Source organism: Dromiciops gliroides, chromosome 2, assembly GCF_019393635.1.
Source record: "Dromiciops gliroides isolate mDroGli1 chromosome 2, mDroGli1.pri, whole genome shotgun sequence".
In the NCBI taxonomy this organism is placed as follows: domain Eukaryota; kingdom Metazoa; phylum Chordata; class Mammalia; order Microbiotheria; family Microbiotheriidae; genus Dromiciops; species Dromiciops gliroides.
The window spans coordinates 613,499,902-613,518,899 of NC_057862.1; the positions used below are offsets into that span (position 1 = coordinate 613,499,902).

The 18,998-nt window shown below is 36.1% G+C and overlaps 1 protein-coding gene across 7 annotated transcripts in view; it reads left to right on the forward strand.

The window, feature by feature from the left end:
- Positions 1-18,998, forward strand: part of SLC8A1 (solute carrier family 8 member A1) — a 519,883-nt gene that overhangs the window by 98,995 nt on the left and 401,890 nt on the right. For all 7 annotated transcript variants that reach the window (XM_043983113.1, XM_043983112.1, XM_043983115.1 and 4 more), the window contains one exon: positions 10,441-12,271. In XM_043983113.1, the coding sequence (XP_043839048.1) occupies positions 10,476-12,271 (1,796 nt within the window). In that variant the 5' untranslated portion in view covers positions 10,441-10,475. The remainder of the gene's footprint in view (positions 1-10,440; positions 12,272-18,998) is intronic.

An 18,998-nucleotide genomic window follows, 5' to 3' on the forward strand; every position in this document is an offset into this window, starting at 1 on the left:
CTGAGGTCCCTCAAAGTTCTCTTCTAACTCCCGAATTCTTTGATAAGCTGAAACCTCTCATGTATTCCTAATAATATATTTGTTCAAGTATAGGGCAGCCCCAACATAGACTACCTTCCTAAAATGTAATCTCTATGAAAGGAATAAGTGTATATGCATAGATGCATATACACATGTACATATGTAGAAATATGCATATATATGTATATATGTATACATAGGCATATACAAACATACCCATATACATATAGTATCATTTTCTTCATCCAGTGATCAAAATGCCTTAATTTTCTCAATTTGATTATATACTTGTTCACATAAAGTTCATGGCTTTGAATGCTTGATACAATTGAGGTTTCTAGTTCTGCAATTATAGTAGAGTTAATATAGAAACTTCATATCTATGCAAATGAATATGTACTGATATTTATTTATCTATATACACATATACTTTCCAAATATGTACACATAGATGAAGTTTCTACATTGATTAATGCAATATACATTAAATTAATATGAAATTCCTATAGAATGAACATTTTTACTGTGACATGTTTTTTAAAAACATTGCTTTCAGTTAAAATAAAGAGTTCTTTATTTTCCTTAGTCTAGCTTTCCTGATCTTCATTAGTTGTTGTTATTGGGTTTTTTTATTTCTACGAAAAGTAGGACTGTAGTGTGTTTTTATTCCAAGCCAGATTTTGAGGAAAAAAAATATGATATGTATTGAAACCATTGTGGTAAATAGTATTTTCCAAAGCTTATTGTATATTTCTGCTTATGGGAACTAGGAATTGCCCTTGGCAAAATTATAAAGTAGGTGAAATCCCCTTCACTCCTCAAGTGCTTTTTAGGTTGCCTGCGGCCCTGCCTTGTAAGGGAAGAAAACCTATCTGGGGGACGAATTTGCTTTAAAATGTCAGAGACTTAGTATTTTATTTTCTCTTAGGAAAATTTGAATTTTAAAAAAGGAAGAGTGGAAAAAGATAATGTTTAAACCAAAAGAAATGAATCAATAAAGTTGAAATTCTTAAGCGTTAGTAATAGACTGAGGGAAGTATTTTTGTGTAGGAGGATATTTCAGTGACCCTCAAATTCCCCAAATTTGGCAATCTTCTATCCAAAGATGTCTAATGTCAACAATGGAAAACTGCTTCTTATCCTCTTAGTGTTGAATGAGCAAGTTATCATCCCAAACATTGGGAGTCAGAATGGTGTAGTGGATAGGGTGCTAGATACAGAATAGGAGGCTTACATTTGAATCTGGCTTCTGCAACATACTATCTGTGTGATAAAGGGAAGGTCATTTATTCTCTTCAATTTCTTCATTTTTAAAATGAGGAGATTGTATTAGATGAGCTAGGTATCTCCCATGTCTATATCTACTATCAAAGGAGCCTATAATTTATCTATGCCACTATTTACAGAATCCTACAAGAGACTCTGAGTATGGAGAAATTTAAGGAAGGACCCTCTTCACAAGCAGTTTTCTACAATTCAGATACCCATTAGATATGTACCATAGTCTGAGAAGTTAGAACTTTCTGGTCACTTTGAGTTATATAAGTATAAGGCAGCTAGGGGGCACAGTGGATAGAGTTCTGGGCCTAGAGTTAGGAAGTCCCGAGTTCAAATCCAGCCTCAGATACTACCTAACCATGTGACACTGAGGAAGTCACTTAATCTTGTTTCTTCAATTGTAAAAAGGAGATAATAGCAATCCCTAACTTGCAGGTTTGTTGTAAAGATCAAATAAGATAATACTGGTAACACAGGAGGCATGATAGAAATGTTTTTCCCCTTCCCTTCTCTACAAGTACAATAAATAACCCAGGCAATTTTTAAAAAAATGTCCCTTTGTTCTGATTGTCTGAACAGGTATGCTGTGCAAGTAAAATAGTTCATACATGGTAGTAATTTCCTTGACTCTCACCCCCCTAAGAAACATACTGTGATTCAGTAGTCTTGGAAGTAAGAGAAAGACTAAAATTCTGCCTCTGATTCTTCTTCATGCGTTGCTTCTGCATTCTTGCTTACTCGTTTTCCCATTTGTAAGTTTGAGGAAATGGTACTGATATTTCACAGGAAGTTTGTGACTAGAACCGAGAATTTCCAACTCTTTTTAGAGGCTTGAAAATAGATTGAATTATTATTTTGATTCTAGGCAGCTATTATTTGACCTTGATTCTTCCTAAACCTGTTCTCTTTCTCTATCTCTGTCTATATCTGAGTCTCTGTCTTTACCTTTGTCTATCTCTATATCTTTGTATGTCTTCATCTCTCTGCTTCTGTCTCTGAGTTTGTTATTCTATTTCTGTTGCTCTATAGTTCTCTTTCTCTCTATTTCTGTCTCTGACTCTCTTTCTCCTTCCATCCCCAATTTTATTTTCTCATATTGGAGCTTCCTTTATGCTATTCATTGCTCCCTGGCCAAATAGAATGACCCTGAAATTATTAGAGAACTTTGGATTGATGTCAGATCTTAGCATCTGGTCCCCTGAAGAGATCATCTCTGTTCCATACAGCATGATTAATATAAGTACTTTTTTGAAGCTTAACATTGATGGAGAAAATAGCAGGGTCTTGATGAACTTAACTGAAAAATAATTGGATTATTTTGTAGTTAGGAAAAATGACTTGGTAGGACCCAGGTTATCACACTTCTCTAACAATAGAGCTATTTTCCATTTGAGAAGGGCATACGTCATCAAGAAACATTGCAGTGGTATGATTTCTTATGGATGGTTCTGGGTGAGTCCTTCTTTTACTCTGCATTCCCTGCAGAGCTGATCTGAGAAGGGTAGGAGGAGAATGTCCAACTGACTTCAAAAAGAGCAAAAGATTAGCAGGTCGTCTTGCTTTCAGTTTACTTTTTGTTCATTCACAGTTGGATAGGTTTATGTTCTCAAAAGATGACCTTTATTGGCAAATATGGTCAAGCAAGTCTTCTCTATGACCTACCATTGAGAATAAGACTTTTCTAGTCTTATATAAATTGTTAATAAAATCAATATTAGTTGCCCTTCTCATTAAGTGGAAAAATAATGGATTCTAAACAGAGAAGAGCTGACTTCTTTTGTACAGGCCCCTACAATGCAGGGATTGCTTGTATATCATGAATATCCACTCTTTTGGACTCTTTGGCTATTTTCTTAATATACAAGTAAAAAAATATATGACAGTCCTGAAATAGGTAGTACAGGAGCAGCTAGGTGGCACCATAGTGCACAGAGCACTGGGCTTGGAGTGAGGAAGACATCTTTCTGAGTTCAAATCTGGCCTCAGACACTTTCTAGCTGTATGACCTTGGGCAAGTCACTTCACCCCCCTATTGCATTAAATATCCGGCACCATCTCTAGTCATATATATATATATATATATATATATATATATATATATATATATATATATATATATATATATATATATATATATATACACATACACACATACATATATAATATGTATGTGTATGTATGTATGTATGCGTGTGTATGTATGCATGTGTGTGTATACACACACATACATATCTTGCCACTGGACTCAGATGGATCTGGAGGAGAGCATGAGATTGGTGATCTTGAACAGCCCTGCCTCACTTAAATCCAATTCACTGAACGTTGTGATGTCACCCCAATGTCATGGTCTTCTTCTAGAACAAAGGACCACCACCACCAACAACAACAACAACAGACACTTCCTAGCTGTATTGCCCATGGCAAGTCACTTAACCCTGTTTGCTTTTCTTATCTTTAAAATAAGCTGGATGGTACAGCTAGGTGGCACAATGGATAGAGCACCGACCTTGGATTCAGGACGTGAGTTCAAATCTGGACTCAGACACTTGACACTTACTAGCTGTGTGACCTTGGGCAAGTTACTTAACCCCAATTGCCTCACCAAAAAAAAATGAGCTGGAAAAGGAAATGGAAGAGCACTCAAGGTTCTTTGCCAGGAAAAACTGAAATGGGATGACAAAGAGTTGGACACCACTGAAAATAGACAACAAATCAGAATTCTTCAAGCATTCAAGTGTGTTGGTAATGTTGGAACACCATCTTAAACTGGAATCAAGTGGGGAAGAAGACATGCCCAAGTACATCTAGGAATTTAAAGCTTTTAGAGGTTTTTGCTGATAAAGTGCTACTTTAGTTTTAACCCTTTTCCAGATTATGTGTGTAGAATTCTTATCTCCTAGGACCCATGACTGTGAACTTTGTTTAGTACGTGCACTCTGTTCTCCTATACTCTTAAGCTTTTGTTAGGGACAAAACTCTGGTTTCCTGTATTTATCTTTACTCCATTTGTTTTACCCCAGAGAGACCTTAACTCCATCTGAAAGTCTTCTCCCTCACAATCTGTTCATTGTTTTCTTCACTTGATGATTTGATTTGATGTTATTTTGTTGTTGTTGAATTATTTGGTCATGTTGTAACCCTGTGTACTGTTGCATAACAATGTGGTTTTCTTGGCAAAAATATTGGAGTGATTTGCCATTTTCTTTTCTATTGAATGAAGGCAAAGATTAAGTGACTTACCCAGGGTCACACAGCTAATAAATGTCTGGGGTTAGATTTGAACTCAGGTCTTCCTGACTCTAGACCCAGAGCTCTATCCACTGAGACACCTGGCTGCCTCCTTGGTGATATTGACCCTGCACCAAGCTCAAATCCATTTGAACCCTGCCAAAACAACTCAGTAGGAAAAAAACCTGTACTCCCTTTTACAGTCATTCTTATTCTATCTCTGAAGAACCATCCATTTAATTGGGCAGCCTGGTGAAAACTCACTATGTTAGATAAAAATTTAGACAAAGAATAGCAAGGCTCATGGTTAGACTGTTTACTGATTGAAAAAAACAAGCATTCTCCCTTTCATTCCTATAGGCATTATAATGGCCATAAGGTTGAGAACAGGAAAATTACTTTGGATATCAGATGGAATGGACAGGTTGAGAAAAGCCATTAGGAAAGGCTAAAACCAGTGGGGCACAAAGATAGAGTCTTGTGTTGGCTAATCTTAGAAACTCCCATCATTTGCTTATTCCAGCCTTGAGACCAGCTGGGGCTACATAGAAGCAGGGGGAATGGTCCTATGGGAAACACAAGTTAACTGTTCTAAAATATAGATCATCTGAACTATAACTGATAATCAATAGTTCTCTTGAATGACTCTGGTTACAAGGTCAAAAGATACCTTATGTTAGGAGTAGAATTCTGGAAGGGAAGTACATAAGAATTATTTGTCTACCGCCCTAGGACAATCCTAATTGAAAATCACAGGAGCAGAGCTGTTGTAATGCTTGAAGGGGTCATAATACATCAAGCACATAGGTACCAAGCATCAAAGGTGGCCCTGGAACCCAGGTGCTCTGAAGCCAGCATTAGTGCTCTTTCTCAAGTACCATGCTGAGGACATACCTGACCAATCATATTTATTGCTCACATGTTAGATAAGGTCATTCTTTGTAGTAAAGCAGATGTTGTGCTACTGTGCTTTCCTTACTAGATTCAGCCATCTTGCCATATGCTCTGATTTAAAGATGGACTGTTGTTAGGCAGGCCTGTTTGCTCAAAGAGCAAGTACAATACTTGGCAACATATCCCCGAGGCATTTAGATTACTGAAGCATCCCACCATCCACTTGGCTACAGTCCATCAAAGACTAGTCCTGCAGTAGTTTCTCTCTCCTTTTTATAGAACGGAGATTCTTAACCTGGGGGAAGGGTGGTATGACCTTTTCCCCCTTATTACCAAAATAAGTCACCAAAACTGCAACTCAATATTCTTGGTTTCCTTTGTAAAACTATATTGTATTTTATGCATTTAAAACTTTATTCTGATCAGAGGTTCTATAGGTTCCACCAGCTTGGCAAAGGATCTATAATATAAAAACAGTTAAGAAGCCCTGATATAGAGACACTTATTTCATTACCACAGACAACCATGCCCATTTAGAACTTGATATCTTGTCATTATCCTTTGCTAATACTATTTAGTTCTCATGAGCTCCTTGAACATGGCAGAGGCTTTTTTCATGTTTGTATCTGCAGTGCCCAGCACAGTGCCTTATATTCCTGTGGAAGATGGTTAATCAACATTTTCTAAATTGATTTGGATTTGATTTAAAATCTGTATTTAATGGCCTTGCCCAAGGATGTACTATATTTGTTGCTGAGTTGTCTCAGTTGTGTCTAACTCTTCATGACTGCATTTGGGGTTTTCTTGGCAAAGATACTGGAGTGGTTTGGCATTTCTTTATTTAGCTCATTTTATAGATGAGGAAACTGAGACATACAGGGTTAAGTCTTTTGTCCACGTTAACATAGGTAATATATGTCTGGGGTCATATTTGAACTCAGGTCCTCCTGACTCCAGCCCCAATGCTTTGTTTGCTGCACCACTTAGCTGCCAAGCATTGTCATTTAGAGTCACAGTGATGCTGATCACCCCAGGTAAGAATTCATTTTAAGCAGCCATGGAGATCAGCACTGATGCGTGTGCTTAGGATGGAGAGAAACCAAATCAGGACTGATAAAAGTCAGATACTAGGTTTAAAGAAAGAGAGGCAGAAGGCCAAAATATACAGATCCATTCTGTTTTAATCCTTCTTGTTCAATTTTCACAGAAATGAGTGTTTATGAGGAGAATTGGGAGGATTTTGAAGCCAAGCTTTAACCCAATACTTGATAGGAATTGCCTGGAATAGAGACCATGGAAGTGCCAATTTTTCAGGCCGAGTGGTTTTAGAAGTAATGACAATGCCATCTCTTCCCCCCCCCCCATATACAATTATGATGAACTTTGAGCTGTCTTTGAGTGGATATTTGATGTAAGTTTTATAGACATGTTCTCAAAGAGGAGTGGATATTTTCCTCTTTGCCCCGCTGCAGGTATCGTCCCCTACTCTGGAAATGCAGGCGACCTGCTATGTTAGTATTTGGATATTTCATGCTCTTAGTGGGTCTCTCCACATCCGTCTAGACTGCTTTAAAAACGTAGCCACAAAAAGAAAAGAAGATAACTAGGTCCCCAGATTTGGGGAGGTAGTAAAGGATGCATTGGATTGGTAGTGACACAGCATGACAACCAATCTCAGATCTGCCACTAACCATCTGTGTAAATCTTGGGCAAGTCTTATCCCTTCTCTGGTCCTCAGTTTACTCATCTGTGAAATGTGGCATTTGCATTAGACAATATTTAAAGCGACCCTCAGTTTTAAAATCTTCTAGGTTTATGAGGCAAAATGTAACTGTGAAAGAATTCTTTGAGTAGTGTTTCTTTCTAACAGTGGTGATGGATTTTGGCTGACCTATCTTTACCTGGTCAGCTTGAAAGTACTGGCACCCATTTAGGAGGTGGCAGATGACGGTCAGGGAGGCTTATAATGTGGATATTGTAGATTACATTGACCATGGAGGCATAAATAGGGATAGCATTTAGTTACTAATAATTATCTTTGAACTAATTGTTTCTAGTAACTCACTAGCCCACTTTAGAAAATAGACTAATTCCTTCTCCAGATTGGTAACCTTCAATAGGTTTATGTTGATGAAAGGGACAGAGGTTTCTTTTCTCCATCTCTGTCTTCACTACCTGGATATAAAGTGATGTTTCAGAAGGCTGACAGTCCCCAACAATTTTCCAAAAAGACCATAAACACCCCTGGGGATTTTCCTTTTTTTTTTTTTAAATCCCTTTTTTCCCCTTCTTTTAAAAATAATATTTATTTGTTTTAACATTTTAAATTATTAATTCCAAATGAGTTTCTTTTTAAAATTTTTTTTTCTTTTAAAATTCACAAATACTTATTTTTTTCTCCCTCCAACTTTCTAATTCCACAATAGAAAAAGAAAAACAAAATCAATTTTACTAATAAACATAGTCAAGCAAAACAAATACCCACATTTGATATTTAAAATATATATATGTGTATATATATATATATATATATATCTCATTCTGCTTCTTATGTCCCTCATCTCTCTGCCAAAAAATATTCTTCATTCATGCCCAAGAGTTGTGGTCAGTCATTGAAATGATTAGAATTCTTAATTGTTGAGTAGTTGCTTATCTTGACAATGATGTTGTCATATACTGTTCCCCTCATTTTGCCTATTTCACATTATTAACCTCCATCTATGTACCAGGAACTCTGTTACTGTTGAAGATACAAATATAAAAGCTATGTAGTTCTCAACTATTTCCTTTTTGTTTCTGTATTCTCAGAGTCTAGTATTCTGCCTGACAAAGTAGGTAGTTAATACATTCTGAGTGGATGAATGGATGGATGGACTGATGGATGAATGGATGAATTCCTAAGGATAGTAGCTTAAAAGGAGTGGAGAGTCTCTAATCTTGGCCATTTTCCTAACAAAACTGAAAATATATTAGATACTGTTCTTGCAGCGTACACTATAACATTATCTTCTCTTTCAACACTACAAAACTGAGGTATCACATAGTAATTTTTTAACGAGATTTACTACTTCATAATAGCCATAGAGCAATCTGGACTTTTTCCTCCCATCACATTTAATAGCTGGCTTAGTGCCTTTGACCTTCAAGTGAGTCCCTTAATGCATCTAAACTGTTTTGGAACCTCTAATTTTTAGCTTGGGGTGAGGCTCTTATCCAGCCTAGTTTGGATTTCAGAATTTTTATGGTCTTTTTTTGAACATGTAGAAAAAAGTACTGAAAAGCAATGGATCCCATATCATAGATAGTTTAAAATGTAAAGAATATCCACAAGAGAGTTCCAGAATATCCTGGCATTCTGTCAGCTGAGATGAGGCTGCTGAATCAATTTGTTTGTAATGTGTAGGCCTGGGGACATACCTGAGCTCTGAGGAAGTTTTCACACAAAGATCTTAGAGGGAAACAGGTTAAGATATGGGGTAGTTTATCTTGCCTGAGAGTTGATGGGACAAGTGAAGGAAAGGTTATGTTTTGACCTAGCCAAAGTATGTAGAAAACTCTTCCAGTTCTATTTCCCACTCCACAAAAGGTCAAACAGAGTTTGACCTGAAATAGGACTGCCAGTAGGTTATCATTAGATTATATAACCTGTTCGTGGGTCCATCAGAGTATGAGCTATCCTTGCTGCAAAGAAATCTCCCTCCAATAAACTTGCCCTTTTGAGCCTTGTCTCCTAGGCATTTCTTCACTTGGGTCCTCAAAGCAAAAGTTCAATGGGGTGGTTTATGGTTCCAGCATAGATTTTTGAATGACATAGGAAAGTGGTCTTTACCCACATTACTGTGGTTGCTGAGTCAATTGAGTTGATTCTTGAGCCTCTCTATCTTTAAGTGACTTGATGCCTATACCTGTTTTCAATATGTCCTCATTTTGTGCCTCCTGACACTAAGCCACACATATGGATTAGAATATAATAATTATTGCTGATTTGTGTCACTTGAACTCTGTCTCTGTCTCTCTATTTCTCTCTGTCACTGTCTCTCTCTCTCTTTGTCTCATGTGTTTCATAATGACCATGAAAAATATGACACTAGTATATAAACATAACATTTTATGGTTGGTAATGATAATTTCACAGTCTGTCAGACCCCCATGCTATACTACAACTAGACTTGGTGCCTACTGATCTTCCTTTCCTCTCACCAATTGAGGACAAACAGATTTTAAAGTAGACTATGTAGATATATGTAGAGTTAGCTATGAAGGGAGACCAAATAACCAGCTGCTAATATGGCATAATACCAGTATTTGCCAAAAAAATCAGGAGGAAATGTATACTTGTTCAAAGTGTATTTTGAAAATTATATTTAATTTTTTGAAATACCACATCACTTAAATCTTTTTTTAAAGGAAGCTATAGTTTTGTTTGTTTGCTAGGCATAGTTTTGATCACAGACAGTCTGGCATGTTTAACTGAATTTCAAGTAAAATTAGAATATCAATGATGGTTTTTTTCTTCCATGACACAGAGCACAAGGTAGGATCCAAATTTCGGATTCTCATCAGGTTTTGTGTCCACAGATTCCTTTTTTCCTAAAATGTACAAGTTTCAAAGTGACAATTCAAGTAAGAGGGTTTTGGCTGATGGTGCTGAATGATATGCTAACCCAAAAATGAGGGGGGAGGGAGATTCACTTCTATCAACTGGAGAAAATCATTTAATGCTTTAAAGGTTTTCTTATTATCTATTAACATGCATAAATGTGCATCCGATGGGGCAAGACTGTTATTGTGTTTCTCATTTCTGATAAGTCAACTGTAATTCTTGAGCAATCAGCAAACCCTGGGATGGAAATCCATCCTTTAAAAATTAAAGGGCTGTTTAATAACTGATGACTCCTCAAAGAGTAACTCGAGGGTTTGTGATTATTAGATGTATATAAATCAGTGATGGAAAAAAAAACATTGTCTTATCTGAAATTATCTGATCTCCTTTTCCCCTCCCTGATTTTCTGTATATAGGTTGGAACAGCTGGAAATTTGACCAAGCAGCAACCATGATGAAATTAAGTCATTCACAGACCCTGCCACTGGGATATTTATTAAGCACTGTGGCTCTCTTGCTTTTCCACCTGGACAAAATAAGTGCCGAGACTGAAGGTGAAGGAACTGGAAATGAGACAAATGAATGTACTGGCTCTTATTATTGTAAGAAAGGTGTGATTTTGCCCATATGGGAGCCCCAAGATCCTTCCTTTGGAGATAAAATTGCTAGAGCTACTGTGTATTTTGTGGCCATGGTCTACATGTTCCTGGGGGTATCTATCATTGCTGACCGATTCATGTCCTCAATAGAAGTCATCACATCCCAAGAAAAAGAAATAACCATAAAGAAACCCAATGGAGAGACCACCAAGACCACAGTGAGGATTTGGAATGAGACAGTTTCCAACCTAACACTGATGGCTTTGGGCTCCTCAGCACCTGAGATCCTACTTTCTGTGATTGAAGTTTGTGGCCATAACTTTACTGCAGGAGATCTTGGTCCCAGCACCATTGTTGGAAGTGCTGCATTCAATATGTTCATTATCATAGCACTCTGTGTCTATGTGGTTCCTGATGGAGAGACAAGGAAGATTAAGCACTTGCGAGTGTTCTTTGTGACTGCCGCGTGGAGCATCTTCGCCTATACCTGGCTCTATATGATCCTGTCTGTCATATCACCAGGGGTTGTAGAAGTCTGGGAAGGTTTGCTTACTTTCTTCTTCTTCCCCATCTGTGTTGTGTTTGCTTGGGTTGCAGACAGAAGGCTTTTGTTTTACAAATATGTCTATAAGAGGTATCGAGCTGGCAAGCAAAGGGGAATGATCATTGAACATGAAGGAGACAGGCCCTCTTCCAAAGCTGAAATTGAAATGGATGGGAAAGTGGTCAACTCTCATGTCGATAACTTCTTGGATGGTGCTCTCGTTCTGGAAGTTGATGAGAGAGACCAAGATGATGAAGAGGCTAGGAGAGAAATGGCCAGGATCCTGAAGGAGTTGAAACAGAAACACCCAGAAAAGGAAATCGAGCAGTTAATAGAATTAGCCAACTACCAAGTCCTGAGTCAACAGCAGAAGAGTCGCGCCTTCTATCGTATCCAGGCTACCCGTCTAATGACTGGAGCTGGCAATATTTTAAAGAGACATGCTGCAGACCAGGCCAGAAAAGCTGTCAGCATGCACGAAGTCAATACTGAAGTAGCAGAAAATGACCCAGTCAGTAAGATCTACTTTGAACAGGGCACTTATCAGTGTCTTGAGAACTGTGGCACAGTGGCCCTCACCATTCTCCGTAGAGGTGGCGATTTGACCAATACTGTTTTTGTTGACTTCCGAACAGAAGATGGCACAGCCAATGCCGGCTCTGATTATGAATTTACTGAAGGGACTGTGGTCTTCAAACCTGGGGAGACTCAAAAGGAAATCCGAGTAGGCATCATTGATGATGATATTTTTGAAGAAGATGAGAACTTCCTTGTGCACCTCAGCAATGTCAAAGTGACATCAGAGGCATCAGAAGATGGGATCCTGGAGGCCAATCACATTGCAACCCTTGCTTGCTTGGGCTCTCCCTCTACTGCCACTGTTACTATTTTTGATGATGACCATGCAGGTATCTTTACCTTTGAGGAACCTGTGACACACGTGAGCGAGAGTATTGGCATCATGGAGGTCAAAGTATTGAGAACATCTGGAGCACGAGGAAATGTTATTGTTCCCTACAAAACTATTGAAGGGTCTGCTCGTGGTGGAGGAGAGGATTTTGAGGATACCTGTGGAGAGCTGGAATTCCAGAATGATGAAATTGTGTAAGTACTAGTATTTTAATGATCTCTCAAATTAAGTTTTATGAATAGATTTCTTATTTTAGAAGATTTCTTTGAGCATGTCAATTTTGAACTAAATACTACTTGCTCAGATGAGCACATACATATATTGGCTTAATAGCCTTTCAGATCATTTTTTTTTTTAGTGAGGCAATTGGGGTTAAGTGACTTGCCCAGGGTCACACAGCTAGTAAGTGTTAAGTGTCTGAGGCTGGATTTGAACTCAGGTACTCCTGAATCCAGAGCCAGTGCTCTATCCACTGTGCCACCTAGCTGCCCCTCTTTCAGATCATTTTTAAAGTATTTTTAAAATATTTCAGGTAATGATAGCAGGCAATACTGCCTACATGTATCATCACATCCATGATGCAATGAATAATTTATATTCTGCTTTGAACAAATATTCCACAAGAAGTAGAGTATCTAAAACCATTATAATATGGTCATCTAATTGATGGCAAAGAGTAAATAGATAAATGCCTAAAAAAGGAAAAATCTCTGTTTATTTTTTATGACCACCAGGGTTAACTGAAGATAACACTTCCATTTTTATTAGGTACTTTGCTATTTAAAAACATATATGTGGGGGCAGCTAGGTGGCGCAGTGGATAAAGCACCAGCCCTGGATTCAGGAGTACCTGAGTTCAAATCCGGCCTCAGACACTTGACACTTACTAGCTGTGTGACCCTGGGCACGTCACTTAACCCCCATTGCCCCGCAAAAAAACAAAAACAAAAACAAACAAACAAAAAAACATATATGTGTGTGTGTGTGTATATATATATATATGTATATTATATATATACATATGTATGTATATTAAAATACAAAAATGTTTGCATCAGATTGTTAATGCATTATAGTGATGAAATTACTAACTCAGTTCTCTCTCATGTATCATTTTGGTGGATGGTCAGAAAGCTTGTTTCTAGTTTAGTCTCTTTTATTTTATGATGTTAAACAGACTGTCTTCTGCAGTTTGTGTTTGTATAATGAAAGAGTTGGGGGCAGGGGGTGGAGGAGCCAAGGGATGCCTAATTGTCAGTAGGTGGCTTGATATGAAAAGCGAGGCACAAAGGAAGAGACGTAAAGAATCAGCTTTCTTATTGTATGTATTACTGTGGCATTGCCCAAGGAAACTGTACCCATGTATTCTTTGACCTCAAAGTCCAAATAGCAGGAGGATGTGATCCTGCAATTTGGTAAAACAATGCCATTCTGTGAACAGTCATTTAGAGGAGTCACTTTCCCCTCTGTGCCTATGAGATTGTGTTGTCAGTGTTCCAACTTACTGGGGGAGAACCCAGCTCAATTTGCTGTAGTTCTTTCTCCATCATTTAATCATCTAAGTGCTGAAATGGTTTATAATATCCATGACTTGGCTAAGAGTTCTAATGTCTGTGCACTGAAACCAGGGGAAGTCAAGGAAGGATGAAAATTGAGTTTTATTAGTCCATGGTAATTAGGGGATTTTATAGAACATAATGATAGAGCTTTTAATTTCTAGAGGTGTTTAATTATGACTTCATATGGTGATATCATGAAAAGTACCAAACATCACTGAAAAGTAAACCTCCATTTATTCAAAACATAGGAAAAACAAAGTCAGATTTTTTTTTGGCTCATGTTCTTATTGTCTCCTAAGTCCCTCCCTAATGCTCAATTGTACTGGCAAAAAATCATTGATTAGAATTGCACCATCAAATCAACAAAGGAGATTTTGGTTATCCAGTCTTTAATACAATTTTCTATATTGAGCTCTGTGTGGGTCCATGTTTCTCATCTCTGATAAGCCAAATATAATTGGCAAATAGAGGGAAAATGTAGCAAACCAGAAGGCTTTGCCATAAAATTATAACCTTGACAACTCAAGTGGGTATTTGATAACTGGTGACTACTAGAAAATGAGTACATGTATCATCTATCTATCTATCTATCTATCTATCTATCTATCTATCTATCTATCTATCTATCTATCTATCTATCTGTCTGTGTGTCTATCTATCATCTACCTATTTCAATTGATCATTCAATCCAGACATATCATCTATAGAAATAAACACATTTTTTCAAAATATATAGTTAAAATTTTTTTAATCTCATCAAACCTGTTTACATAATAGATGTTTGTAAATATGTATATTTGCACATGTGTCCATACATAAATACATACACATATAGGACCAACATACCATTACAGTGTGTTTATATGTATATATCAATCTATTCATGTATTCATTGCATATAGCACATATATCTATACATTAATGTATGAATATATAATTATGTGTATATGTGTGTATATAGATATACATTTATCTATATACATGGACATGTTACAACTTATTGAGGGAGAACCTAGCTCAATTTGCTGTAGTCCTTTCTCCATCATTTAATCACCTAAGTGCTGAAATGGTTTATAATATCCATGCCTTGACTAAGAGTTCTAATATCTATTCTTATATCTAAGATGTTAATAGCATAGTAGATAGAGACTGTTTTAGAGTTAAGAAGACCTCCTTACTGATATACACTAGTTGGTTTATCATAGACAAGTCACTTAATCTCTCATTGTCTCAGTTAACTCTCTAAAACTGTAAATTACAGAGGAGTTGTGAGTTTGCATTGTGAATTTCCATTCAAGTTACCTATCTGTCATCTTAGAAGATTCCATAGAGCAGTAACTTGTTTTGGATTACATGGCCTGGTTGTAGAACCAATCTCTTTCTGGTTCCCAGACCAGCTATATGTTCACCACAATATGCCATCTGCCTTTTTATTAGAATATATTAAATGAGGGAATTAAACTTACTGATTATGGCATACTGGTCTATTAGTAGGTAAAGCATGGACATATACTGGTAGGGATTATTTTCCTGGGTAGTTGCATTATTGAGATTCTGAACTGTTATCACTACAAATGTATTTTCTCTTTCCTATTGGCACTTTCACGTTCCATACCCAAAACTTCTCAATATGTTTCTTTTTTTTTTCTCTGCTACATGACACCCAGTTGAGAAATTAATAGAATCAATAAGGAAGGTCATCCAGCTAAAGTTGTATTGCATGTCATTTGATAGATTCAATCAGGTAGCCTTGAAATATAACTAGTTATATTTAGGTTTTAGTTGTTTCCTTCTGAAACACTTGATTCCCCACTTTTATTAAGACTAATGTTCTTGCATGGTATTCATCTTGAATGCAGGGTTGCCCTAATTGATATGCTGTCCAAGACTCTTACTAAGCCATAAATAAACAACCTTTCAGCTAGAATATAGAAAAAGATTTTTAAAAAAAGGAAAGCAAGAATGATGGTTATTTGTTGGAATAATTTATTCTGCCAAACTCCATTTAAAATATTTAACATGCAGAATTAGATTGATTTTACTTGCCTAGCCAAAGCAATAGTGCCACTCTTTGACTGTGTATTCGCTTATCAAAATTGGTCAACATTTCAGTGGCAGAACTTTGAATCGCAACTTGGGTAAATCATTTTAAGTAGATACAAACCTGTGTTAGTGCCCTGAGAGACCTGTGATGTTGAGAACTTGAATTGCATTGGTGAATGACAGTGAATAGTTTTGATTGAATATGATAATATGTGACTAAGCCTACATTCTTTTTGCCTACTAGGATTTAATTGAAATGAATCTAAGGGAATCCAATACTGAGTATCTTAGAAGCTACTCCTTACTACTAACCATGAAATTACCTCTTTTTATCCTTTAATATAGTTACCTATATCAATAAAGTTCTTCTAGTTGCTGGCCTGTCCACCATCAACTCTCTGTATCACTTCATGAGGTTAAGCATACAACCTCTGTTCTCTGCTTAGTAATACTTCTCTTTAAATGCTATCTTCAGAGCCCTATAGGTGAAATAATTACTGGAAAGGTAGTGATTTCATGGCTATATTACTCAAAGAAATCATTACATAGGATGAAAATCAATTGTAATCTAATGAAAAATAAACATTAAATTGTTATTTTATGTTATTCCTTCTTTGAACACATATAACACTGGTCACAGTTAGAGATAAGGTAAATTACTTACCTTTGATATTTTATCTTTGAAAAACTACTTCACTTATTGCAAGTGTGTCTCATTTAATGCACTCATTTTTATACTCAGGTGAATTCTTTCAAGTTGAACTTTTATGCTAAAATACTTATAAAGATTGACAATTGCTGAATGGCGCCTTCAGTTCTACTAAAATACAGGTTCAGAATGCCATTAGAATAAAAAAAAATGGGACCCTGTTAAATGCTTACTTTAAAATTAACACATTTTGTATGTACATGTTTAAATTATATGTATATGTGTATGCATGTATGCATATATGCATGGATATGTGTGTGTACATATACACACATATACACATAAAACCCAACCTATGGTTAAAGTCAAATCCCAAATAGCTGATCTTGATGATAATTTATTGATGTTCTAGATAACATTTTATTTGATAACAATAACAGATATTGACTCTATTTAGATAGATTTTGTCCACACATTTCAGGTCCTAATAATTCATGGATGTTAATGATTCTAATGTAGTGATAACACTGTCACCAAATAAGTACATTTCCAAGAGGTGACATTAAACTGACTTCCTTGGGGAAATGCTAGGATTTATTTGCTAATATTGACATTAGATGAAATTTTAGATTTAGTTATAATACATGTGTAATACAGAGAAAAGAAGATTATTTTGGAAGATACCTGAGAAAAGGCATGCATTTTACAATCGAATACCTAGAATAATAGATAACTCAATGGAAAATGTTGCTTATATTAACATTTTATTGGCTGAAAAGTAAAATTAGAATTGCAGAAAGCAAAGAATACAGTTGAAATTCACTTTTCCCTAATACTAAATATTATATTAGAAAAGAATGAGGATGGCCAGTAGATCTGTTGTGTCATGAACACAGTGAACTCCCACATGCAGAAATTATTTTTCCAATCTAAGTCATCACATTATCTCCAAATTATAGTCTGATAGGGTTGCCTAGATCGCCCTCTGTCACCTGGCCAGTGTATGACACAAGTCTTCCTGGCTTGCTTTATATTGTAAAAGATTATTTTCAAACTGAAACAGATTTTTTTTTAAAAGTTATACATGAAGCATTTAGCTTTAACACAAATATTTACATTTTTGCCAAAAAGATAGTAAATAAATGAGATAAAATCATTAAAAAGCCAGATTCTTGTATCGTATTAAATTATATGAAACAACAGAATGTTTAAAATGAGATACTTTTTTGCAAGTATTCCTTTCCTCTTGATTTATTCAGTTCTGTTAAAAAATAACTTATTGAGAGCAGATGGATACAATTCTGAAACAGATAATTATTTAGAAAAAAAAGAAATCAAGATATGAAAAAGGAGAATAAAACAGTAGAGAAAAACCAAAACAGAAGCTCAAGTACAGAAGACTTAAAATAAAATATAAGGCATAGTGAAGACCTAAGAGGATGCCAGGAACAAAGAATTCAGAAAAGTAAAGCCATTAACTGATTTTATCTTAAAACTGCCCATGTGCAAACAAGTGCTACTCTGTAGAACACTTTAATGCATTTAGACAATTAAATGAAGGGTCCTCAATATTTAACATGCAAATAGTTCTTTTTTCCCCGAGTAATATGGTGATGGAATAAATTTGTTTTTAATAATTTTATATATTTAATGGATTTCTAGTTTACTGAATGATTTTCTTCACTCCTGACTATTTATCTCATCTAAAAAAGAATCAAAACAATAACTTCATACAACAAAATTTGGAAACTTAAATTATAACAAGATATCTTCTTGTCGACCACAGCTACTGCCCAAAGAAAATTTGTTTAGAAAACTAGTAAGGCACATTGCTAGAATTGGAACCCAGATCTTCTGACTCCAAGCCTAATGTTGCTTCTATATCCTATATAAATGTTATTTTGTATAAAAAGTCCTGAGTATGACTCAAGACCTGGATTTGAATCTTCTCTCTACCATTTCTTCATTGTATGACCTTGAATGAACAGACCACCTTACTTTGTTTTGTTTTTCAAGGTCACGCTAGATAATCTTCTGTGACCTGGATACTGGTCTTAAAGGTAGCAATGCCCTGAAATTCCTTATATTTTTGTGGTAGTGACTCAGTTAATTAGCCACTCCCCTAATATCTTCTCTAGCACTTAGTTCCAACCCTGAACTACTCAGATCCACATTAAACTATGGATGATATAGTTAAATAAGCACCAGAGAGGCCCAAAAGACCTATTCACTGATGTTGCATCTAGGCATTAGTGTTTACATTTTATTTGATCTTTGCAAATTTTCCCCATCTTTTCTTGCCATTCTTTTTTCTCTTGATGTGTGATGTTTTTGATGCATAGCTAACATTAAATTCCTTTATTATTAGTTTTCTATCATGACCTGCAAGAGCCTTGTAGTTTTAAATTTTTATATATGGGTTTGCCTGAAATGCATCTCTTTCTCAACTACTCAAAATAGTGGATTTGAGTTTGCCTCCTTTTTATATGTTCTTCACATGTCTAGTTGATGACAACAGAGAAACCCCAAGAGATGCTTGAGACACACAGTGCCATGTGTCAGCTAAACCCTGATGTTTAAAAAAATGCACCATTTAATTCTAGAGATAATGAGCAAAAACTCAACAGGATTTGAATGCTTCAATCCTAGGGATACCACTTACTACTTCTG